Raw genomic sequence first — 24,838 nt, 5'->3', positions numbered from 1 at the left:
CTGTGATGAACAGAGTGTCTGATGAACCTGCAGCTCTCTGACTGATGCTGTTCTGAAGCAAACGAAGCACCTTCAGTAGATTTACAGGGATCCTGTGTGGACCACAGACATGTATAATAAAAGGCTTTATTATACATATCTATGGTGGGACCTCTTTACTGGTCAGGCAGCAACGTCCAACAGTCTTGTTGTCGTCATGAGGTTGCTAGGCAACCGGCAAAGCCTCCAGGAAGTCGCTGCATGCAGCCAAAGCACAACCCCACGTTATTCACGGATGTATGCGTTTGTATTTATTTGACAATCTAGTGGTGTGATGATCTAGTCCACGTGTAGTGATCTGTACTGAGCACCGTGGAGCCACGAGCCGCTGCCTGACAGACTCAGCGCGGGGCCGCCTCCCCCACGTCACCTAGCAACGGTTGCTAACATCAGTGCGGTGTGGTGAAGGAGGTCGCTGCTGACTGCTGAACTTATTTCTTCAATTTTTCAGCTTTTAGTGTAGCTTTATGAGCGAAAACTGAACGTGTTTGATTAGCTGGTGAGAGGACAGCGTGGTTTCCACCAATAGGGGTCGTTGTTTAGAGTCATGAACAGAGGAAGAGCTGCTGCAGACTCAGACCAGACCAGAGACACGGACTCTGATGGTAATCACTTACTGCTTTGCTTTCACCTGTTCTCTCACTACATGCTGGTATTTGTGGCAGAAGATCATATTTACTAAACTATTCACATCATTGTGTAAGAAACAGTCCAGCATTCAGTTCATACTCAGACTTTTACCCCAAGGTGGGGCTTTTATTTTGACATCGTGCTGTAGTTTAATGAAACATGCTGTACATGTAAATGTATTGTCAACATTATGTTTAGTGAATAAAACCTGTAACCACAACTTCAGTGTCTGTGAGGTGATCTCCTCACTTGATCACTTTCTTTTGCTGTAAATAATTATTGTAATTATTTTTAATTAAAATGGCCACATTATAGTACATAACAGTGACTGAATTAAAGCAATCAAGAGTGTTAATTTATATACAATAAATGTACATTTATAAAAACAACAACAACAAAAAAAAAAAAACAAGCATCCTTATTCTATTCAGTTCAGTTTTTTTCTCTTTTAAAAGAAAAAGAAAAAACTTAAAAAATAAAACGAAAACAGATAAGAGTAGATCAGTAGCATCAGTATCGGTTAGAGCACTGATATCTCTACTTGTTCATATCATGTAGCCACTTGCTAATAATATGCTAATGCTGTTTAAGCAGAGGCTGAGCTAGCCAAGCTTCAGAGACGTTACAGGATCATGGAGCGAGACCAGCAGGCCTACAAGGTCAAGGCCCAGAGGGAGCTCCGTAAACAAGAGTGAGGTCCCACCGATACATCCCATCATCAGCAGTGTGTGCAGTCTTCATCTGAGTAACTGTTTGCCTGTTGTGGATGAAGGCAGGTGAGGGAGCAGCTGCTGAAGGAGCAGGACGAGCTGCACCAACAAGCCGGCGTCAGTAAGAACCCGTCCCACCAGCAGCAGGACAGTCGGGAGGCCCAGCACATCCGGGCTCTGCTCCAGGAGGGCGACGCGCTGGACGAGGAGATAGAGAACGAGATGCAACGTCAGCACGGGCAACAGAAAGAGGTTGGTTAGAACCCGGTACAGCACCTCCTCCCTCAGAGATGTTCCTGCTCACATGACCTGTGGTTTGTGTCGTACGTCGGTGAACTGGGCAGATCTTGAAGATGGAGCTGAAGCTGGCAGAGCTTCCTAAAGGAGAGGCCTGTTGGAGCGCTGCAGGGAGATCTGGGAAACAGCTGACTCAGAAGCTCATGAGGAATTTGCTATGCAAGCTGGACGAAGTGAGAAATGAAACTCATTCCCTGAACTGTTCTGGAGACGTTGTGTTGTTGTTGTTTGTCCGTTATCTACTGGTAGACACTTAGACGTGCTGTATGAATAACGCTGAATGGACGGCTGTGCATGATGTTACCTCTTGTATAATTTGCATGTGTCCTTCTCCAGGCCTTGACGTGCTTCAATGAGCAGATAACTGTGAACAAACAGCTGAGAGAGGAAGTGCAGACTCTTCACACCGAGCGTGTCCGATTCCAGCAGCTACGCAACAGGCTCAACAAGGTCAGAGGCCACATGGCATTACACGGCTTTTCCCTTATTTATTTTTCCACTTGAATAGAAACCGTCACAGAAAAAGATCGCTGACACTCGGGTCTTGTAGGAACTGCAGGAAGTCCGCAAGAAGATCCAGGAGGACACCAGCCTGGCCAGCGCTGTGTACGATGCCAGGTGAGGTCCGAGGCACCTGTGTGATGTGAAACAGATCCGCCTGATCCTCGGCTCATGTTTGTAACCTGCATTTAAGGGCGGAGGCTCAGTCCAAGATGACCACGATGCTGGAGAAGGCAGAGAAGGAGCGTGTCCAGTACAACGCCGAGATGAAGGAGCTGCAGAGGGTCATCGCACATGACAGCAGCCTGAAAGGATTCATGGGCAACAAGTACACACAACGTAAGAGGAACTGATATTACATGTCAAGATATTCATCAAGTCATGCAGTAAGTGCTGGTGGTGCTGTCAGTAATAATGACAATAGTCTGGAACAACATCAGACACAAACTCCTACAGGAAGGAGTCTAGAAATGGAAACTCCTTCTTTGTTCCTCTGAGGATTGAGCTGAAGGTTTGTTTTCTTCTCCTAAGCCAGACGCTGCAAAAATGTGTGAGCAGATGTTATTTAATAGTGAATATTTAGTGTCTTCTGGATCAATACAGGGCTGCAGGTGGATCAGTGGTTAGCACCGTTAGCGCCTCGCAGCTAGAAGGTCGCCGGTTGGCGTCCCGGTGAGGACACCCGGGATCTTCCTGCGTGGAGTCTCCATGTTCTCCCCGTGCAGCGTGGGTTCTCTCCGGGTTCTCCGGCTTCCTCCCACAGTCCAGAAACATGCTGAGGTTAATTGGTGATTGTAAATTGTCCGTAGGTGTGAATGTGAGTGTGCTTGGTTGTCTGTCTCTAAGTGTAGCCCTGTGATAGACTGGTTACCTGTCCAGGTGAACCTGCCTTCACCCTGAGTCAGCTGGGATAGGCTCCGCCCCCCATGACCCTGGTGAGGATGAAGGTGTAGAGATGATGGATGGATGGAAGTTGGTTCATTATTTAGGATTTTACTGCAGAATGCGATCAGACTGAAGGATGAGGCTTAAATGTTGTGTAACTGCTGATGAAATCACAGCTAACTCTGCTAACGTTGCTACTGGCTCAGAAAAAACAACCAAAGTGTGAAAGTACAGTCAGTCCTGCCAGCGAGTCTCTGTAGAGAAACAAAAAGGATCACGTGCATGTTTGGTAACTTGGTCTTCTCCACGGCTGCACATTTGCTCGCTCACAGGGAATCCTTGGACTCAGTGGGTTTTCCTTGAATATTTTTGTCAGATGCTGACTTCAAATGAGTCCCGTTAGTCTCCATAGTTCATGATGCTGGAGGGTCTGGGCCTCAAGGCTTATTTAGTCTGGTACACTTGTGTTTAGCATCATTTTATAGGGTTTAAACCATAATAGTTTCATTATTTAAGTAAATGGACATAAAAATAACACTTCAGGGCCTTGAGCTCAGCATTTAAACTCGGTAACCTGGTAAAGTTCTGTTTACTGGTAGCAGCTAAAGTCCTGCAAAGTTCTCGTCATGTTCTTAGAGGGACGTCTTGCTTGTTTGTTTGTTGGTTCCCAGACTGTTCTTCTTAAAGGCAAGACAGACGAAGGAACTTCTAATCTCACCGTCTGGTGATCACTGTTAGGCGTTGCTCTGAGATCTTCTGTTGTGGTTGTGAAACGTTGTGGGGATGTTTTATAAAGGAAACGTCCATCATGAGTTTTCTCAACAACGTCTCTGAAACATCTTTAATGTGTTTCACCTCAGCTAGTAATCACATTACAGGAAGCTTCTATAAAAAGGCTGGAAGACGTTTTCTAAATGTTGCTCTGGGAACGTTCTTCCTCTGTTATCGTGTAAACGGGTCTGTGGCCTTCAGAACGTCCTCCAGATGTGCACTGACAGCTGTAGTCTTAGTTTACTCTGAGGTTAAACATTCATTAACCACCTGATTAAAACTGTCAGACCTTGGTAGAGCTGCTGGTCGGCCGCTGACCCCGACCTGGACTGACTGAGGTGTCCAGTCAGAATCGTAGCCGTGACAGGAGTTGGAGCAGTGGTTCTGTTCATTCTGGTACCACTGTGGTGTGTTCTGTTTCTGCCAGTGTCAGAGCTGAAGGATCAGAACAGGATGGACTCGGAGGAGGAGTCGCCGGACGCTCTGGAGGAGATGTTTAAGGGGATCCAGATCCTGACTGAGCAGGACAGCGTGGACCAGCCGGTCACCAGAGTCGCCAAGCGTACGTCTCACCAACACAGCTTCATCCAGTGATAGAGGAGGTGGTTCATGACATGATCTTCACATACAGCAGCAGGCCCGCTCCAGTCAGTCATTCAACCTCTGAAACTTATTTAAATATTAGATAAATACATGTTTAGACATTTAGAAAAAGAGAAAATAATCCGTCAGTGCTTTAAAACCATGCAGAGTCAGAATGAATGTACAGATGTGTTAAAGCTCTGCCTTTATCGCTGCAGCTTCAGAACACCAGCTCATCTACAACTCCAGTCAGAAAAATGAAAGTTTAATGAAGGTGATCATGTTTTGAACATGCAAACGTCTCACCGCTGTTTTGCTGTTCTGTAGCTGGAGACGTCTATAATTTTGTGACCGAGCAAAACAAGGAGATTGAGGCACTAAGGAAGGAAATCAGCCAGGTGAGTGTGTTTACTATGTCTCATTAACAGGTGAGTGTGTGTTTACTGTGTCTCATTAACCAGGTGCAATCACTGAAATGACTTGCAGTCCGTTTACATTGAAGAGTCCAGACAGGAAATGAAATGAAAGCGGAGACAGAACAGTGACAGAAGTCAGTTTGGGTTAAAGCAAAGCAGAAGGCATGTCAGTGAACATACGTTGTTTTATTTCTGTCTGTTTGCACCTGAATGTGTGACTCTGCAGGTCCGGGAGGAGATGGAGCAGTACCGGGCTGAAAGCTTGGAGCAGGACCAGGATCACCGCTCACGACTGAGAGACGCTGACGAGAAACGACACAAAGCTGAAGCTCAAGCGGAGGAATACGAAAACCAAGCCAACAGCATGAGCAGCGTCCTGGACGAGATCATGACAGGTTCACCAGCGCTTTACTTCATAGATCGGTCTATCTCCAGTTACTCTTCAGTGTTCAGTGAATTATAAACAACTAATTCCAGTGAATGACGGTATCATCTGTACACACATGCAAAACCTGGAGCCAGCAGGCAGACATACAGCTGGACCTCTATGGAGACAGATGTGCACCGACAGCAGATATCTGGTCAAACACGGCTAAAGAACAAAAGTGCAGCTTGAAAATATTTGCTGTTATTTACATTATCTACAGTTTTTAACCGTCCGCGTGTCCATTAATACTTTTCTCTGTGAATGTACTTTAACAAATCTGTGAAATAACTTGAAAATATATTTGTAGTTTTTCAGTCATTCACTTTTCTATATCTGTACATTAACAATATTTTCTCTGCTGGTTTTGATCCAGTACAAAAGAATTACGCAGTTTTATGGTCACACATTGTAAATGCCTTCGTTTTATTTTATTTTTTAAGTTAACGTGGACATCGTTTGTGTGTAAAATCTAAAACAGGTAAAAAACATTTGTTTTTACAGCTCAGTGGATGAATATTGAATAAATATTTGCATGGGCTCCTCGGTTCTTTCATGGAGAACCTATTTCCCTGAAATGATCAAGAAACTGCAGAAGCGTGAAACACAGATTGCTGTGAGATGTTTGTGTGTCTGCACACAGAAACAGGCAGTAATGACCCACCGACAACAGCCTGAGCAGACATTCATCACACACAGCGCTCCACAGAACCTGACTCCTGGTTTCTCACTGCCACAGGAATAAACAGCATCTTCTCTAAGATGGAGTGTGAGCGCTCAGTGGCCGAGGAAACGCTGGGCTCGTCTGCAGGCGTCACGGAGAACAACTTCATGTTCTACCTCGGCCTGCTGGAGCAGAAGACCAACGAGCTGCTCACCATACAAGCGTTCCTCACCTCGAAAGTAGCCTCCCAGCCTGCTGCACTGGTTTCACATCAGGTCCACTCTACATACAGACTTTTCTTTTATTTCTGCCTGTGATTCTGTTTTTTTAACTCTTACAGGATCCAGAAAAGGACTACAATCCAAAGGACCTGGCCAAGATCCTTCTGGGTCAGAACCCAGAACTCCTGCAGCAGAGCATGAGCATCCAGCCTGCGGTCGACAGGTCGGGCTTGTAGTGATTACTTGTTTGTGTGTGCGTGCGTTTGTGTGACTGAACTGATGTGGACGTGTTGGTTGGACCCATCAGAGTGGACTACGATGCAGAGGAGCGTCCCATCACCGAAGAGGAAGAACAGCCGCTCTCACAGGCAGAACTTCGCCAAAGAATCCTGAAGAAGGTGAGTGAGACATGAACAGGATCGCTCATGGCGCTGATCAGGTTTTTAAGGGTTTTGTTTGTCTCCTCTGCAGAAGGAGAGTTCTGCCCGGCCGCCGTCGACCAAAGCCTCAAAGACGGGCCTGCTGTTAGCGGACCGACGGCGCTCCCTGGAGGACGTGCTGATCTGACACGGTGACCGGATCGGTGTTGTTCATGTGTTCTTATTAAAAACTGGATCGTAACCAGCGGCGGAACCGACTCGACACAAATAAACATTTTAAAGCATCATCCCGTCATGTGTGTGTGTTTCAGCTCCTATGACGAGCCGTCGCCGGCTGCATTATATGTTGGTGTGATTTGTTTAGTTGGAACTAATTAGGTTTGTGGCCATAAAGACTCTGGTAACCAGCTGTCCTTTTGATGTGTGACCTGCCATCTGGCTTTAACTATGCAGTCTGGCGTGAGCCGGCCCTCCCTCGCTGGCAGCGCTTCATCGCTCGCTGCTATGCTCAGACGTAAAGGTTGGGGGCAGCAGAACCTTTTGTAATTCTAATTGGCACGCTGGGACGCCGTTTCCAAGCAGGAGACGAGGAGCTTCACTGGTTCTGAGCACATTTGGTTTTGTGGAATCATATTGATAAACCCCAGATGTATGTAGATTAACCTCCCGTCTGCCCAGAACATGTCCTGTCTCCAGGTTCCCTCCTCCAGAACACTGCAGCGGGCTTTGTGCAGAACGACGTCACTGGGAGTCAGTTTAACAGATCTTATGCTGAAAGTGACATTTTTTTCTGCTCTCACCTGAAGTATTTAATCAAAGGTGGAAGCAGCAGGTGTTAAATCACAGACTGGTGAGTGTAATTAGCAGCTCACTCTGGTGTAGGAGGCATCTGAACAACTTTTGGAATGAAGACGGTTTGTGTTTGTGTCACTTTAAAACTTTCTAACCAGATAGTAGATTTTTTTTATTATTATTTGAACAGCTATAAACGAAACGGAGAATTTCTGCGTCAAACATGCCCGGAGGTGATCTTTGAATAAACTGTCATCTTGACTTTTCTGAGCTCCTGACAAACATCAGTCCAGTCTGTAGTGGATTCATACAAGGCAGATCTTGTTTCTCATGTATGTCAGTAAAATCAGGAGCATCTGAAACAGTCGCTGTGGCTTCCAGTGAGCACAGATAGAAAAAAAGAAGAAGACGAAGAAATTCCCTTTGATGCTCTGGAGTTTCAAATGTCACCTCAGCCAAACATCCTGGAGTGAGCCTGTGTCGGGCCTCAGATGAAATCCACTGCACAGCAACTTCCTACCAGAGAGCATCAGGATGGAGAGCTTATTTTAGGAAACGTATTTTTACCAACAGCTCGCTGAAACAATTAACAAAGCGTTTTACTATATTTAGGCTGTAAAGGTCACACTGATGCCAGCGTACAGGGATTTGTGTTCACCAGCGACGGAGGAGTCAGACTGAAGTGTACCTGTCTGGACATGAAGAGAGACGTTTGGGCCATTATGGTGATCATCCTGAGTCCTGTGGTTGTAATTAGCTCGTCTGTTTAAGGGTTTTTTTTGACAGAAGCAGTTTCACAAAGAGAAGCTGCTACTCTGCAAACCTCTGTGACTGATCGACCAATGACTCAGTTTGCTCAAGATTATCCCCCCTCGCAGTCTCAACTGTGTGCCTATGAAAACAGATTATCAGAGATAAAAGGGTGCTGTGGCAATAGCAGAGGGATGGTGGTGGTGGTGGAGGGAGATGAGATGGAGGAGGCTGCTTTCTTTGAAATTCAACTCTCACTTAGCCCCCTCCACTCCCTACAAATTCTCGGTGCACACGGCTCTTTGCATTGCCATAGAAACCTTCCTTTTAATCACAACAGAAACCTCATTTCCTGCTCCTGACAAAGAGTCCTCATTGCCTGTAGAGACCGCCCGCATCAGCCCTTCCAAGGCCCACCTCCCTGTGCAGGCTGAGCCTACCAGCAGCAGCAGCAGCCCCTCGCTTTCCTTTTTTTCTCTCTTTTTTTACCCCTCCTCTCCTTATAAGCACATTTTCAACCTTTTCTCCTCCTTTAGCCTCTTAACAGTCTTCCTATTTTCCAGCGCAGCCTCTTTGCATATCTTGTTATGTTAGTGCTTCGTGTCATTCTTTTGCACTGCAGCCGGATTGGGCTGCATTATTTAGCTCAACTTCTTCAAATCCAAACGGTTCCTACGTGTGTTCTCAGTCATGCAGAGAGGAACATGTGAACACAGGTAGTGTTTCTGCAAACTCCTCTCTGGAAGCTGCAAGCTCATCAGCTGAAGCAGTCGCTGTGTTTCTGTCAGTTGCACACAAAACACCGTTTAGCCTTGTTTCCTTAAGTTCTCATCAACTTTCACATCAGCGCAGTGTTCTGCTCCACGTCCCGGTCGTGTTCTGCTCCACGTCCCGGTCGGGTTCTGCTCCACGTCCCGGTCGTGTTCTGCTTTGGAAACGAACCATGTTGGCAGTGAGACGCCTTGTTCTCTTTATCTCTGACAAGCCTGTTATCTGGACACAGAAAATACCCCCTCCGTCCTCCCCCTCTGCCCTCCTGCCCCTCCTGTTTGTTTATGTGGGACCTTTGCCAGGTATTTCCCCAGTCACTCAGTCTGCCTGCACCCCCTCTGCTCCCTCCCCCCGAAGGATGCCACACCCCCTCTCCTCCCCCCTCCACCTCACCCCCGACACTCACACCCTCCCACCCGCCCATGGATGTTGCTAGGCAACCACCCGCCATGAGAGCTGGTACATTTTCCAGCCAATCAAATGACTGAACATGTTTTGTTGAGGAAGCGGAGACGACATCACTTTTTAAAATCCAGCCTCATTCCTGAGGTTGGCAAATGATGGCAGCTGTTTGATTTTGCAGTGAGCAGCGAGCCTTTGATGGTGTTCAGCGCCAGCACATCCCCGCATCTCGTCCCGACCGTCCGCCGCTGGGTGGCAGCACCATCGGTTCCTCTGTTGCCACACAGGCTGCAAGAATTTTTTACTGCTGTTGCTAAGCAATCCTGACTCTCATGTCTTACCTGTGAAACATTTGTGAATTTTACAGATGTCCCTGACACCATTTTGTCTTTGTTTTCACCATTTTGAAATGCACCCTGTTCCACGTGAAGCTGAGCAGCGACTGCACTGTAAAAGCAGGAGTTAATCACAAGAGCCTATTAAACAAGATGTTATTGAACTCAGACCAGTGCAGATAGAGCCGGCATGTTTCTGAAGGTGCAGTGAATGACACGCCCGCCAGGGCTGGGACCCAGGCTTGGGTTAAATATTAGCCTCAAACAGTTTCAGTTGACTTCATGTCGTCGTGCAGGAGGCAGGAAGTGTGCTCTTGAGTGATTAGGCCTGCAGCTCTCGTCCTCCACTTTAGCAGCAGTGGAGAGCTGTGTGTGCTCGCTGGGCTGATACGCTGCAGCTTCTTGTTTCCACACAAAGCCTCAGAGATGAAACGCTGACAGTCGTGATGTTTTCAGCATCATGCAGCCGATCGAGGCCCACTTAGTTTTTTCTTTATCGCGGATTTGTTTTGTCTTTGACACTCTCCAGGTCCCTGCCCCCCTCCACGGTCCCTCCTGCACACGAGTCCCTCATCTCAGCTGTGGTTGCTGTGCAGATGGCTCTTTGTTGGTGCTTCACAATGGGTCTAAGGTCAGTGTGCCTCATGCCATCAGCACACTCAAACTTCTTCACTCCAGCTGCCTAATGGCTTTATTTGCAGCTTATCTGAGCCGATTTTGGATCAAACATTGCTGCTGCTCGCGCACAAATGGTTACATTATGGCCCTGAAATTAGAGGAAGTGATAAAACCACAGATGAATCGTTGAGATATCCTGGTCCTCTCAGGCTGTAAACACATAACATCTTGTTTTCCAGAACCGAGCCACACCGAGGCCCTCCACGCTATCGCCAACGAGCAGTCGAGCTTTGGAGCATCTCTGAGACGAACCAGAATCGAGAATATCGGATCAGCCAGAGAAATAGAAATGCAAATCTACCATCTGCTCTGTGATCCCAAACCAGCCCTTGTTCATTATTTAAGAGCTGATGTAGTACTTGCACATAGCTTAACCCCTAATAATTATTCAAAAGGTACGATTTTTTTTTTTAGAAATGAACAAAAAAACACAGAAAGATCAGTGTGATTTTTGGATCTAATCTGACTTTCACTCGCTCTAATCTCTGACATTTTTGCTAAAACAAGCACAGCTGTCATGAGAACATACAGAATTTATAGACCAGTGATTACGGCAGGAATACAAAGCAGAGGTTTGTCCCTGTGCAGCATGCTGGTGTTTTTCTGCCGGGCACCACTAGGCTGAGCAGCCGGCCATGAGGTCCTCAGACCAGCAAGACGGAGCAGGTAGAGCGAAAGGCGGGAAACCGGTGGGAGGAGGAGCACTTCTTGCAAAGCAGTAGGGATTACTGGAAATTTCCACTTTTCTCTGGCAAGACAGTTACGGAGGTGGAGCTAAGAGGTGAAATAAATAAGGTAGCAGAGCACAAGTTACACTGAAGTGTGCAGCTGGAAGACTGTCTCCTGTTGTTAGATATTAGATTCACAAAACCTGAAATAAAAAAACATGCTTCTTTTTTTGTTTTTGCACATTTTGAGGATGTTTGCAGTATTTCAGCGTCCCCACTTGTTTTCCCTCCACCAGCATTTCCTGTTTAATGTGTGTAAGACCATAACAGAAAACTGTAGGATTTTTTTTTAACTTGCTTCCACCTGACAGCTGTGTTACCATCATCTGTTCAGGAAAACACCCACATCACGCTGCACTGTGGGAAACTGTCTCGCTGCTGCTGCTTCGGTGAAACAACCGTGTGTTGAAAACGTCTCGTAAATTCAATTTGTGATGATTATTTGGAAAAAGAACATGAAATCACAGACGGTGTAGGCTGCTGAAACTTTCAGAATGACTAAACAGACTCCACACGGCCTGTTTAATGATAACACTCCATTTACATGTCAGATCCATCACCCGCTCATTCATTCACTGATCCACTCCCTTTAGAAATCACGATCGCTGTGGCATCCTGGCCGTTACAGTTGACCTTCTTCCCATCACTTTCCTCCAGCACTTGCGCCAACCACACCCCTGCCAGCTGGGAGATGTAATCCCTCCGGTATATCCTGGGTCGGATCTTTTACCTCATCCAGAGAAGCGGTGGCCAGATTCCAGCGGCCTGTGTTTACATCATATTCTGTCATCCAGCTCTCTCTCTTCAGCCACGCCGCTGCAGTGAACACATGTTGGGCTCATTCAACTCACATTCATTAATAATGAGACCCTGAAATACCTGAACCCTTTCCCTTCACCTGGATGGGATTAGACTGGTTTTACTGGTGATGATTATCAGCCTCTGCTCAGGTAAAGCTCATCCCGTACTGATGTAAGGTTGCTGTGTACAGAGCTGGAGTACACCTTCATATCCTGCACATCATCACCTCAAACAGGGAAGAGGACGATCATTCACTGCCTGTTTTCAACCAGCCTGAGTTAATGGCAGCTGTACTGATCAGAGGCTCACAGCATTTAGAAATACTCGTCGTGGCATTTCCAAATCCTCAAAGACGAACACGTGTGACACTGACGAGACGTGTCCCCCCGCGACAGCTTTGAGGGTCAAAGGATTTCAGGATCTCCGGCACCGATAAGCTGTTATGTGAGTTCCTGATGCAGTTTTTCATCCTTCTCTTTTCATTTGTGCCCCATGTGTATATTCAGACCTACTGCATTGCACTTTGATGCTCTGCTAAAGAAGGCTTAACGCCTGAATTGATTTTGAACAACGCACGCTTGAACAGCTACTGATTGACAGAACTTGTGGTGGCACCGCTAGCGTGTCCGTTATTGTCACAAATGACTGTACTTAATTGTGTTAATTACACATCAGCAGCATAAACACACTTTCTCCTTCACTGACTCAGAGTCCCAGTGAGAAGTCAAATTTATGTTGTCCCTGTACTCTGCAGGGTCTGCAGAGAGCCAGTAAAAGGCAGCCAGACCATGCAGGACACTGCTGTTCAAAACAAAAGAGCTCAGTTTGCCCCCACCAACTCCTCCAATTATCGGGACCCTTCCCCCGCCTAATCCTGACCTCTGCTCTTTGATGGGCCCACTTGGCTCGTCCCCTCCAGCGCCGGCATTCCTCCAGTCAGGTCAGCCCTTTGTCCTCAAGAAATTAAGATAAAATTAACCGGCTGTGCTTCCCATATTCTGCCACCCCAGCAGGTAACGGCTTCACAGAAACCCCAGAGAAGGAATATTTCATTTAGTTTCAAACATGAGTCACGCCGACACAAAGAGGCTTTTCTTTTATACAGTATTACTTTCTGTGGTCTCATAATTTTCAGCACCATAAAAAAAGTGTTCCTGTTCCTACGTGTGGAAAGTGTGGTAAACACAGCTGCTGGCAAACAGGCCTTTATAAACTCACCAACATCGCGCTCAACTTTTACCTCGGCTGCCCTGTTTGCTGCAGTTTGGTCCCACGTTCTACCTGCAGGACGAACAGACGGCCCATACACCGACGCTTTTTCTTTTTTTCCTTCTTTCTACCAAATCAGTGGCACATGGAAACATGTTGAGGTAGCAAAAAAGAAAAAAAAACACACAGGAAATGATCTCACAAACACTCCCCCTCTCTCTGATTGCTCCCATTTTCCAGTTACAGAAAAAAGAGTGAGTAATGCCTTCTGCTGCTTTTCAGGCGGCTCCACCGCTCCTGCCGTGGATTTACAATCGCTTCTGCACACGCCGAGCTTCGTTAGACGCCTGCTCTTCGTCTGCGTTTCCCAAATCAGAGGCCATGATGGATGCTTTGGATGTCAGTGTTCAAACATACTGCAAAAGCCTCATGCTGTGCCGGTGCAGGCATGTCATGTGCTGTTTGTTGTTTACACCAGTGAGATTTTTTTTTGTCGTTTTCAGAAGCATATAAAATAAAACCAGCAATATTTTGACACACGAGTAGAACAACACCCTCGACATAATTGAAAAGCCCTTAAACGGAGTAGAAGTAAGCAGCTCCTACACAGGCCTTTGATCTCTGTATGTAATTACACTCTTCATAATTATATTTCAGCTGAAATGTGAGGTGAATGACAACACGGGGCCCGCGGGCTTCTTCAGAATCAGCCGCTTGGATGTTGGCATGGCGTGGAGCAGATAACTGTGGTGGCATTAGGCTCTTTACAAAAATTAGAGGGTGAAGAAATGCTTGTGTCAAGAAACCCGGCTCGGGTGTGCTGGTTCCAGATACAAACATCTGCAGGACTTTCTAGAAAGATTTGAAATCCACACAAATGATGAGAAAATACGTCACGCGCATGCAAATATGGTTTGAATATTGGAGTTAAATGAGTGGAAATAAGACAGTTGCTCTATTAACTGTGAGGTAAACGTAATATGAAAATGAATTGTGTCCGTGCGTGGGTGGGAACAGTGACAGGCGTGGTGAAGGTTGAGCAACGTCAGATGATTTTGTTGAAAGTTGAGGAATTTAACCGTAGGTCAGAGCGTCACGTGTAGACTTTACCTGGGTGAGAAACATTTGGCTGTTTGAAGCGACAGTGAGGCGCTGACCAGATGCAGCTTTAATGACAGAGTTCAGGGCCCACACTCTTGTGTTACCACTTCCTCTGGTTTAACAGTTGGATGAGCGGCTGCAGAAACAGCAGCAGCTCCCCTCAATGAACGTCTGAGGCTGAAGGAAAACAGCTTGTTTGGGACATCAGACAACACCACATCGTCCAGACCAGTGTTTGTGTTAATCAGCAGGAAAAGGGAGACGTATCAGAAGAAATCATCTAAAATACCATCTAGAGGTGATACTGTGGAGATATGAGGCAGGGAAAGCACCTCTATGAGGGTTAATTTAGACAGAATTCAGAAAGTTTGTCTTAGATGTTGTCATCTGAGATTTCTCAGAACTTATGTTTGGCTCCCAAATAACTAAAGTAAACAAAATAGGAGGCTGTGAAGCAGCGCTGCTTCCTGAAATGACCCAGAGTGACCCAACAAATGCCCCCCACACATACGGCTGTGTTCACTGTGTGCAGATATATTCACGTGTATGTACGGATCAGTGCTGACAGCAAATAAACCACCAATAATGTGCAGTACAGGTCTGACCTCAGATTTGTGCTTTGGTTTTCTCAGGTAATGATGCAAGAACTGCATCAGCATTAACTTAATGTGTGCTGGAAAGGTTTGGACATGTACGGTAACCACGGCGCTCACCGTATCACTCACCACACCCCATCAACACGGTCACACATCTCAGAACAACACATTGCTTCACCGAGACACAGCGAGAAACTGGATTTATTTTGTGCACCTTCTTGTCTTGGTTCACATTAGGACAGGTAACAGTTTGTCACTCTTCCACCTGATAACTGGTGACCTCTGTTACTTCCAGTAAAACAAACCGTCATCTGAGGATCAGTGACATTTACACACTCATTAGTATAGATGCACAATTACTCCAAATTTAATTGCATCACAGTAACATCCAAACTAGTGGATTAAATCGTGTCAGGAGGACGTCCACCTGCAGGTGAGCTGCTGCTCTGTGGACGGAACACTGAGCTGCTCATGTGTTTTATGAGCAGCTCGCTTTGTTTGCTGCGGCTCTAGTCGGCTCTAGTAAAAAGTGAAAGTCTGCGCACACTTGAACAGGAACACGTTTCGTTAAAAGTGTTAAATATAGAAAGGAGGAGTGGCCGTCTGGGTTTCACAGCGTCATATTATTCCTTTTTGCATGTAATTTGACACCCCATCTGTGCAGAGAAAGGGCGCTAAGACAAAAGATGCTGCCCGAGGCCGTGTGTGGAGGGAAACTTTTTTAAAGAAAATAAAATCCACCTAATTAAAACAACAAACAATCATGAGGAGAGCTACATCCGTACAACTTTAACAACAGATCACTTAGCTCCATTGTTCACAGTTAAAAAACCAAACTGACGGTAGTAAGAAAAAAGAGCCGCGGCATCACAGTGCAGCGCTTTAAAAAAGCTGACCAATCAGCGCTGAGATAGCCGGGAGGCGGGGCGTCTCATTGGGATTGACGTGTCCCGCGTCCAATGAAAAATTCCGGTGGTCGACACCGTCCAATCGTGTGCGCGCTCGAGACGCTGTATCCAACGAGAGTGGATTTTCAACGAGCTGGAGAGAAAAGCGGAGAAGGGCAGACATCATTTCTCTCTCAGCGTCTTTGGACTAACTGCACGAAGGCAGAGAGACAAGAAAAAATTATTTTTCCGAACAGGAACATAAATATCTAAATTAATTCACTCAGTTAGCCATGGCCGACACAGCTGTTGACACGACCGCCACCGCAGAGGTTACCGCCAAGGTGCGTTTCATTCACGTTTTATTCCGTCGGTGAAGCGTCGTGTGAAAAGATTTTGGGAACTTTTCTAAGTTGTATTTGTGTTAACACGTTGTCTAACCGGCTCTCGTCGAACATTCCCGGATTATTCGACGGTTCTGGCCCACATTGGCGTCGTTTTTACTTCGCGTAAGTTCAAAGAGCAACTAACGGGGAAACGTGAATTACCGTAATGAGTTCTCTAGAAATGTGCCTTTTCGGCCGCCGTTGTGTGAATTATCGGTGCTTTTGAACGCGTCCGCAGCTAATTGTTGCCTGCAGACTGCACCGTGTGTGATGTGGGAGCTGAACGCGTCCTGGTGAGCAGACAAAGCGGTCCGAGGCTCCAGCTGGAGCGGCGGAGCTGTGGGCGGGAAGCCGCGGCTCGGCGGCGGCGCTGCGCGGTGTCCGCGCGGCGCGGCACGGACACGGCGGACGCTCCCACCGAGCACCGCGAACACGCTCTTTATTCACTCACACCCGGTCGGAGATGCGTTTTTATACCGAGCCTTTAATTAAAACCAGACGCGGCGCCGCACTTGAAACGAACTCTTTGAAGAACATTGATGTAAAGCTTTTATTTTGTAGGAGCTGAAGGAGAAGAAAGAAGTAGAAGTGGAGGAGGAGAAGAAGACCGACAACGGGGACGCACCTGCCAATGGCACAGTGAGTTGGATCCGAGCAGCAGCAGCAGCAGCCTCATGGCCTTTTGTCTTAGCGCCCCTCATCATGCAGGTGTCGCTGCTCCGCCTCCCCCTCCTGCTCAGCTGCTCTCCACACTGGGCTTTGTTTGGGTTGTGAAATGGCACAGATGTTAGCTAGTGAGCCTTTGCATTGGTTTCCCAGAGCCTGGTGGCTAATCCTCTGGGGAGGTAATAAAAACTCCAAACACGCTGGTGTATTTAAAGTGTCCCCAGAGGAGTCCGTACATGCACGTCTCTGGGAGGATTATTTGAAATATGCTCGAGATGTTTGGGTTTGTCTTTGCATTAGTGCCCATAATCCTGCAGCATTGTTCACACAATTAAAAGCTCACTCATGACATTTGTCTTGTCTTCTCTTTCCCCAGAACGGTGCCGATCACAGTGACAAAGTGAAAGAAACCACAGAGGAGGAACACAAGAACGGAGATGGTATGTTTAAATACAGCAGGGTTCAGGAAAAAGACCAAAAAAAGAACCAGCCGTAGATGACTGTGTGTCTTCTGATTTATCTTCAGTAGTCCTTTGTGTGGCCTTGAATTTCTGTTTTGCTGTTGACAAGTAAATGAAGATTTAAATGCCCCCAAAGTAAAGGCTGTAATTTCTGAACTGTCCTTCCAGGGAAGGCCGAGGAGGCGCCCCCTGCTGAGGAGACTGATGCACAGCCGGTGAAGCGTGCCGCTGAGGAGGAGGAGGTGGGCTGGCACGCTCAGGATACCATTTTAACTGCTCATATTTACTGTTCTCTGATGTTTGCTGATACACAATGTTTTTCTTTTTTTTAGGAGAAGGTGGAGACAAAAAAGCAGAAGACGGAGGAGAATGGAGATTCGAAAGAGGCAGAAGTGGAGGCCTAGTCTCTGCCCTGCTGACCTGTTTGCAGCACTGTCTTACCAGCCTGGTCAACGCCGTGTTGTAGAGCTTGTGCTTTCTGTATCTTTAAGAGAGATTTCATTTTTTTGTTTGCTCCCATGTTACCACATTGCACTGGAGTCCTGAAACATAGTGGCCCTGCATCCTTTTTTTTTATGAGATGTTATTTATTGGTCTTTAAAATGAGCGTTTTTTCTACTTTGTACAAATTGGGCCACGCCATGAGATCAGTTTTTTTCATTTCCTGAGGTTTTGTATCGGTATGTTAGAAGCACAATCTCTATTATGTTCGTGCTGACCAGATGATTCATACACAGGCAGCTGCTCACCTCCAAGGCTCATGTTGACCTCTCAGACACACTTAAAGGACCAAAGATAAGTTTTAAGCGGGGGATAAATGACAGTTGTTAGCATTATTAGTTAAGGCGTGATTTTTTTGTGTTGAGCTGCTACTTAATCCTCGGCTGCCCTGTTAACATGACAGATGGTGCAAATGAATAGAGGGGCTCTGTGTTGCACCTCCATGGCAAGATTGTTTGAGCCCGTTCTGTGGAGGCAGGATTTTGCAATGTTAATTAACCCCTCTTAAATCTTAAAGCTTTGGTCATTTGTTCTGTATGCATTCCACGCAAGTTTGTACCATTTCTACTTTGTTTTTCTTACATTTTCGAGTTTTATGTTATGGTTGGGTAGCCCAGTTTTGTGTACAAGACTGCCTTTTTCAGAACCAGAATGACATTCGGTTACTTCAGCCACTGCTTTGTATATTCTGATTAACAAATAAATTGTCTTTTTACTTACGTGTGTGTGTGTGTGTGTGTGTTACCTGTCAGCGGATCGTCTGCGCTCTTTTAGAACTGTGGTATTATAAGTGGATGATGTCACTTGACCCAATTTTTCTTAACATGGAAAATGGCTGGCTTAGATGCAGGAAAGAGCAGGAATAATTTCACTCACTTGGTAATGGAAAAGGGTGCACACGGTCTACGAGCTGCCGTCTTGTGTGTCCTGGCGCCCCCGTGTGGCGGGATGGAAGACTGCAGCTCATTACCGCTCAGAGGTGACAGCAGGCTACAGCGGTGCTCGCTGACAACATGACAATAAGTGACACAGGAGTCGCAGGTGGCAAAATGATCATTTTAGTTTGAACTGAACCCTGAATAAAAGTAGCTTTTACAGTAACACTGCTAATATTGAGCAATAGGTGGTTCCATCTCACACAAAAACTCTGTTGAATTTCTTTCTCAAGCAAGCTGCAACAGCATGATCCGTACCGTTTCCTCAGAAACGTTAGCATGGCGTGCATCCAGTCAGTCCAGGAGGCTGTAATAGGCAATTATTGACATTCTGCTGAGGCACCAGAACGTTGGGGCGCTCAGTCGATGAAACCGTCACAACGAAAGGCTTCAGACACCAAAAGTCACCTCTTGTTAAAGCCCTGGAGTCAGGCTCGGTACCGGTGTTGAGGCTGAACGGACGCAGCATCCTGTTTGCCATGGCACAGCCAGATGTAGAAAATCAACTACGTGTACCGTTTAGCAGATGGACGATGGCTTCTTTAGGATGAAAAACGGATGAAGTTGGAAACCTCCAGTGAGGAACTTGGCTAATAAACGTGAGGTCATCACTACACTGAGTGGATGGGCCGAGCGTGGAGGAGCAGAAGCCTACTACGTTAAGCATGCGCCCTAATGATGGCGATAAGCACTTGCTGCCGGCTCTGCCAAACCCCCACAGTCTGTGTTTTTCTAATGGCGTCCACCTTCAGGGCTACCCACAGTTCACATGAGTCTTCTCTCTGTTTGCTGTTCTTCTGTTTTGTTCGGTTTCCGACTGAATGCTGATTCACACCCCAGTTTCAACTTCTCCTCTTCCTGATAATGACAAGAATCACTGTCATTATTACATTGGCATGGCCGGGGAGCAGGGTGACAGCTCACAGGGCCGTCCACGGCTCGCTGAGGGCCCAGACACAATTTGCCACCAGCACACATTTCTCTGTGTTTCTTAAAGGTTTGTGTACGTGTGTGCGTATATATATATGTATGTATGTCATCCTGCTAGTCACGGCTCTATGATGCTTAAGCTGATGTTGTACTCACACTTGGGACTCGATTAAGAGTCGCCCAGCACCAAACTGTGAAATTTGGGGATGGCACACTGGTCATAGTGACTGGATCGTGTTGGTTTGTATTTTTTTTCCGTTAAAACAATGTGAAGCCCTTCAAGACCGTGATTAAGCGTTGTGCAGATCCATGTGAATATTAAGTATGTGTTTGCTAAATTATGCTAAAAGAGCTCCTGAATTAATGAATCAACAGTGAGTGTGAACGGCCGCTGGCAGCACATTCGTTTAGTCAGAACGTCCTGCCTACGGCGTGATGCTAGTACGCTAACTCAGAGAAACAGGCAGGTAGACATTCCCTCGGCCGTATGACCAAAAACAAAACATTAACACAAGGCTTGGAGAGAGTATATTGCAGCTCATGCAGACGTTAGGCAACTGATAAAAGGGAGAAAAAAGAGGAGGGGAAAGCTGTGGTTAGCCTGCACGTAGTGGTCAACAGTTCTACCCTAAACACCAACCGACAAGCAAGAAAATGTGATGCAAGAATTTACAGCAAAGAATCAGACACAAGAGAGCTGATCTAGAAGTCACACACACACACACATGAGAAAGGTCACACATTCGTCTGCAAAAGTTAGGAAGAGATGCATGGGCACACACACTGTATGAACACACTGGTCATGTACTAGAGCTGTGGCCAGATGTCTGTCTGTCTGTCTGTCTGCTCTGAGGCGAGCAGTGCTGATTAGTGTAAAACAATATATGAGGTTGTGCTGTACAGTGTGCGGCGGCGGCAGGATGTACAGTGTGTTTGTCACTGTGAAGGTCAACACACTCAGACACTAAGCGACAGCGTGAGAGCGTGGCCGATGAGTGAGTGTGTGTGTGAGTGTGTGTGTGTGTGTGTGAGAGGTAAACTAAGAGGCTTGTCTAGATGTGCACCAGTAGTGGCTGGGTCTCACTATCGGGGGGCTCACCCTCAGGGGGGGGCAGCTGGTACACCACGCAGAGGGAGGAGTACAGGCAGCCCACGAATGACATCAGGCTTGCAAAGTACATCACTCCCTGGGCCCCACCCACCAGCGAGGTCAGAGGACCCATCGCCACAGAGACCAGGATCTGAGCCAGGAAGTACTGGCAGCTGAGCAGAGAGATGTCCACCCCCATCCCTCGCCTGGTCCCTTCCTCCGACGAGCCACAGAACTGAAAGACAACGATTCAGAGCGATCAGAGCAGCGCACCGCAAAACGTTTGGGCTTTAACATAAGAGTTTGACAGTTTGGGAAATGAGCTCATGTGCTTTCTCACCATGTCGCTACAGTGAATGTGAAGCTACAGCCAGCACCTGATTAGCTTAGCTTAGCTTAGCTTAGCTTAGCTTTGCATTTAGACTGTAAACAGAGAAACAGCAAGCGTGGCGCTATCCAAAGGCAGCAGAATCTGGCTGCCGGCACATCTAGAGCTCAAAAACAGTGTCATCGTTACATCTTTGTGTAAAGAAAAGAGCTATGACCGGCTCATGTGCTCCAGAGGAGCTGCTTGTACTGCCCCCATGCTCCCAGTTTTTGTACCAGCTATGAGGGAACTTCAAAAAGTTCTCGGCCTCACCAGAACATGTCACAGGAACAAGATTGTTCTTGCATTTTTGTTCAAGTGTCTTTTAACTTCAGTGCACTTGGTTTATGGATGCTGAAGCTTTGCTATCACATCTTCCAGATACTCCTCAGAAACAGATAAAAGTCAGAGGGTGTCAGGTCAGGTGACTAAGGTGTGTGGGGCAACAGTTCAAAGCCACCTTCATGGACAGGTTCACTGTCCTGGAGCATTTGACTTTTGTGGACAATCAGGCTTTACGGTACAGTTAAGCCCCAGAATAGGAGTTAAGCCTCATGTTTTCAGGTAAGGCCAAGAACCTGTTTCTAAAGTACCTCCATAAGCTGGCTGTGTCTTCATTTGTGTTAAACGCGACATGACAGCGATCATCGTCTCATTTCCCAAGTGTTGAACTCCTCCTTTAAGTTGACAAACGGCATCATGTGGGTACTGACCTGAGGGCTCTGGTAGTATTCACACAGCAGAGAGTAAGGCAGCGTACATAGAGAGGAGAAGAGCACCCCGTAGGTGACACACAGAGAGAGGACCACGTAGAGGTTGGTGGACAGCGTGGCCAGGCCTGTGCCCAGACCAAACGCCAAGTAGGCAAAAAAATATAGAGTGCGAAGAGAGAAACGCTCCTCCAGTTTCTCCAATATGGCTGGAAGGTGCAGAAGATAAACAAATGTCAGACAGACTCCACCAGGTAGGAAACGACTCTGCACTCACATCGCCGACAGGAGGCTTACCTGAGTAGAAAGCAGCACTGAATGCATAGATGCACATGCCCCAGCAGCCCATGCTGACACCAGCGTTGTAGCGTTGGTAGGCCTCAGAGTCGTGGGGTGCTTTGGGGTCTCCTTCAAACACAACCTCCCCCATGAAGTCAGTGTAGAAGAGCAGCATCCCTTCAAAGGACAGCCAGCCTACATCCCACAGAGGACCAAAGTAAAGCTCACATGGTTCAGGTTTCAAAGTGTTTTAAGAGAAAAAATCAGATTTAAACACATTTTTCTCACCCAGAAAGTGATTAGTGCACAAACTCCGCAGAGAGGGAGGCATCCTGTAGATGGCTATACACAGCAGCTTCATGGACATTTGGGACTCTCCCGTCTCCACGTTCTCACTCAGATCACTTTCATAGCGCACCCCATTCAGCAAAATGTTTGCAACCTACACCAGAGGGAAAAACAGCAACATGTTTAAAACATGCTGTGGTGGCCGTTCACCAATCAGCTCCTGTGTTTTTATATCAACGTGTCTGACCTGCTGGCTGAACGTCACTGTCCTCCTGCGTCCATTCTCCAGCCCAACAATCTGGGTTGCCATGGGCTCCTCCATCAGTGCCAGACTCTGCGGTCTCTTCAGGATGCCGGCTGTGGAGCCCCGATGTGACCCTGCACCAGGCTGAGCCCCAGCTGTGACCTGAGATGCCCCAGACTGTGCATCTCCCTCAGGCTGAGGCTCTTCTGCATTTTGAGCATCCCCAGATGGATGAGACTCTACGTCAGCCTGGGTCTGCACTGCAGGACTGCTCCCTGGACCCTGCGTGGTCTCCTCAGGAGGCGGGGAGTCCCCTGGTGGCAGGGGCACAGTGCTGGCGCTGGGGGCCTGGCCCTGGGGGGTCTGCTGACCTGTGTAGCAGTCTATAAGCACACTGTCTATGTAGGAGGTCCCTAATGAGGAGGCAAACTCATTAATGCCAGTGAGCGAGCTGTCCCTACTTATAAAGCTGCCATATTTTGGAGTGAGGGGGCTCAGGGGCGATATCGGGCTAGTGAGGCCCGCGCAAAGACGTGCACTGGCGCTGCAGGAGTGGGCCAAGGGGTCTGGATTGCATGGCTTTGAGAAATTGTAACTGTACAGACCGTCCTCGTCTTCCTCATCCAGGCCCAGAGCCACGCCGGGGGGGACGGGAGGAGAGGGAGGAAGGGGGAGGCTGGGGCTCTTCAGATGGTTTTTGCTGGAGTTCTTGTTTGGCTGGCTCTTTGGTAAGGGCCGTTCAGGGATACTCAGGAGAGTCATGGCTGTGGATATCACCAAAGTGATGCTCGTAAACACGTATATGACCCGCAGCTGGCCTCCCATCGAGCGCCCAAACTGTGTCTGGTCCCAGTTGATGCCACCGACAATGTAGCCGAATCCACCTCCCAGTCCTGCGCAGAGAGATGAAACAGAACAGTTCAGAAGGTTCATGTGTTTGTAAAGCTGCCGTCTTCTATGCTGCTGGAACACAACTGAGAATCGAGTGTATACCGACCCGCCAGTAGCGCGTGGATGTTCAGCCCCCGGTCCTGGTCCTCTGGGCTGCACACATCCATCATGTAGGCATGGCTCGGGTTGTCGGCTGAATCAGCGCTGAAGTCCATCAGAACCACACCACACACTGTCAGGATGATTCCCCACTTGTGATTGGCTGCTGTGTCAGCCACAACACTCCCAATGTCCCGTCCATTCAGCACCAGTGTGAGGCCGACCAGGGCCCCTACAAACAAACAGAGACGTAGTGTCTTAACTGTGCCTTCGTGTTAAACAGACATCCTGCCACTTCTCCGTTACCGGGATGCTAAACAGTTGGTGTATTCTGTGGTTTTAAAGTTTTGTGACGTCTAAGTGGTCAATCATATCAGCTGCAAAACAAAAACACCATTTTCAGAACTGAGGACATGGAGATTGCTGTCTGTGAGGAAGATCTAATGATGGAGCTGCATTCTGAGAAGCCGTAATCGGATCTTTTAGCAGGTTTTGCTTCCTGCTGCTTTGATTTTGCTTCAATCGAAATTGAATTTGTCTCATGCAAGTTCTCCAACTTAATGAGTCAATGCAAAGTCAGTGCAGCAGTCATTAGCATGTCTTACCGATAGCTAAAGCAAAAATAAAGGGTCTCCTTCGCCCAAACCGGGATGTGCATCGATCACTCCATGCTCCTATGAGCGGCTGAACGAGGAATCCTTTAAACCAAAGACAGGACAGAGTTGAGACTCCACACATGATCACTGCTGTCAAACATCACATTATGTTGCATCACAGCCTCCTTTCGCTGCCCACTTACCGAGGATGGGGCTGATGAACCACACCAGGCTGTAGAACTGATCAGGGAGGCCCATCTGTAAGAGCACAGGAGTCACATAGGCCGTTTCCATGGCGTAGCTGAATTCAATACCGAACAGGATGCAGCCGTTGAAGAGCAGCTCTTGGAAGGTGCGTCTCGGGGGAAGCTCGCTGAGGTCCAGCTGGTCCAGAGGGCAGGGCGTGTTGGGCGGCGGAGGCGGTGAAGGTCGTATCAGCTTCCTGCGCTTTGGCTGTCTTTGGAAGTTGTTGGCTCTGTGACTGAGGTGCCGGGTGGTGGACGTTGGGAAGCTGGCAGTTTTGGGGAGTGAGCTCCTCCAGATACCTTCCTGAGCTGTGGATAACCTCCCCCCTGGACTGGCCAGGAGGGGGTCACTGGGGGTGCCCATGCCTGGAGATGACATCTCTGTCAAGCCAGCGTACACTGCAGCAGATAAACGGGGATAAACAATGAGTGGCCACAGCTCAGGAGGATGAAACTTTGTTGTGCTTTGGTGTCTCAGCTTAGAGGTCATTCAAGATCAGCCGTGTAGCATACTGTGGAGTTACTTGGTGCTGCTAATGCTTGTGTAGTGCTACCAAGAGGACACTGCAGTCATGAGCAG

The 24,838-nt window shown here is 47.5% G+C and overlaps 3 protein-coding genes across 3 annotated transcripts; 2 read left to right on the top strand and 1 right to left on the bottom strand.

Moving 5' to 3' along the window:
• Positions 1-586: 586 nt before the first annotated feature.
• odad1 (outer dynein arm docking complex subunit 1) lies at positions 587-6,805 on the top strand. Its single transcript, XM_008290132.1, has 14 exons — positions 587-644; positions 1,261-1,360; positions 1,442-1,631; positions 1,724-1,849; positions 2,013-2,126; positions 2,227-2,294; positions 2,371-2,516; positions 4,261-4,395; positions 4,743-4,813; positions 5,058-5,226; positions 5,995-6,158; positions 6,260-6,363; positions 6,448-6,538; positions 6,612-6,805. Exons 1-14 carry the CDS (start codon positions 587-589, stop codon positions 6,705-6,707), a joined length of 1,632 nt encoding a protein of 543 aa, XP_008288354.1. The 3' UTR covers positions 6,708-6,805.
• An 8,920-nt stretch (positions 6,806-15,725) lies between these two features.
• Positions 15,726-18,303, top strand: LOC103363117 (prothymosin alpha). Its single transcript, XM_008289736.1, has 5 exons — positions 15,726-15,914; positions 16,518-16,595; positions 16,999-17,062; positions 17,252-17,325; positions 17,416-18,303. Exons 1-5 carry the CDS (start codon positions 15,864-15,866, stop codon positions 17,485-17,487), a joined length of 339 nt encoding a protein of 112 aa, XP_008287958.1. The 5' UTR covers positions 15,726-15,863; the 3' UTR covers positions 17,488-18,303.
• Positions 18,304-20,478: 2,175 nt separating this feature from the next.
• Positions 20,479-24,637, bottom strand: slc45a1 (solute carrier family 45 member 1). Its single transcript, XM_008289724.1, has 8 exons — positions 24,217-24,637; positions 24,023-24,115; positions 23,425-23,649; positions 22,431-23,320; positions 22,184-22,337; positions 21,914-22,090; positions 21,620-21,825; positions 20,479-20,774 (listed from the first exon to the last, which is right to left on the bottom strand). Exons 1-8 carry the CDS (start codon positions 24,635-24,637, stop codon positions 20,502-20,504), a joined length of 2,439 nt encoding a protein of 812 aa, XP_008287946.1. The 3' UTR covers positions 20,479-20,501.
• Positions 24,638-24,838: the final 201 nt, after the last annotated feature.

This window comes from Stegastes partitus, unplaced genomic scaffold, assembly GCF_000690725.1.
Source record: "Stegastes partitus isolate 25-593 unplaced genomic scaffold, Stegastes_partitus-1.0.2 Scaffold14, whole genome shotgun sequence".
NCBI classification, from domain to species: domain Eukaryota; kingdom Metazoa; phylum Chordata; class Actinopteri; family Pomacentridae; genus Stegastes; species Stegastes partitus.
This window is presented reverse-complemented; position numbering and strand designations above follow the sequence as displayed.

Coding starts and splice junctions, on each gene's coding strand:
- slc45a1 (XM_008289724.1), bottom strand. CDS start 24,637: ATGTCATCTCCAGGCATGGGCACCCCCAGTGACCCCCTCCTGGCCAGT. Junction 23,321..23,424: donor CATCCACGCGCTACTGGCGG/GTCGGTATACAC, acceptor CTCTCTGCGCAG/GACTGGGAGGTGGATTCGGC. Junction 22,091..22,183: donor GTGCACTAATCACTTTCTGG/GTGAGAAAAATG, acceptor TGTGGGATGTAG/GCTGGCTGTCCTTTGAAGGG.
- odad1 (XM_008290132.1), top strand. CDS start 587: ATGAACAGAGGAAGAGCTGCTGCAGACTCAGACCAGACCAGAGACACG. Junction 1,361..1,441: donor AGGGAGCTCCGTAAACAAGA/GTGAGGTCCCAC, acceptor TTGTGGATGAAG/GCAGGTGAGGGAGCAGCTGC. Junction 6,539..6,611: donor GCCAAAGAATCCTGAAGAAG/GTGAGTGAGACA, acceptor TCTCCTCTGCAG/AAGGAGAGTTCTGCCCGGCC.
- LOC103363117 (XM_008289736.1), top strand. CDS start 15,864: ATGGCCGACACAGCTGTTGACACGACCGCCACCGCAGAGGTTACCGCC. Junction 16,596..16,998: donor ACGCACCTGCCAATGGCACA/GTGAGTTGGATC, acceptor CTCTTTCCCCAG/AACGGTGCCGATCACAGTGA. Junction 17,326..17,415: donor GTGCCGCTGAGGAGGAGGAG/GTGGGCTGGCAC, acceptor TCTTTTTTTTAG/GAGAAGGTGGAGACAAAAAA.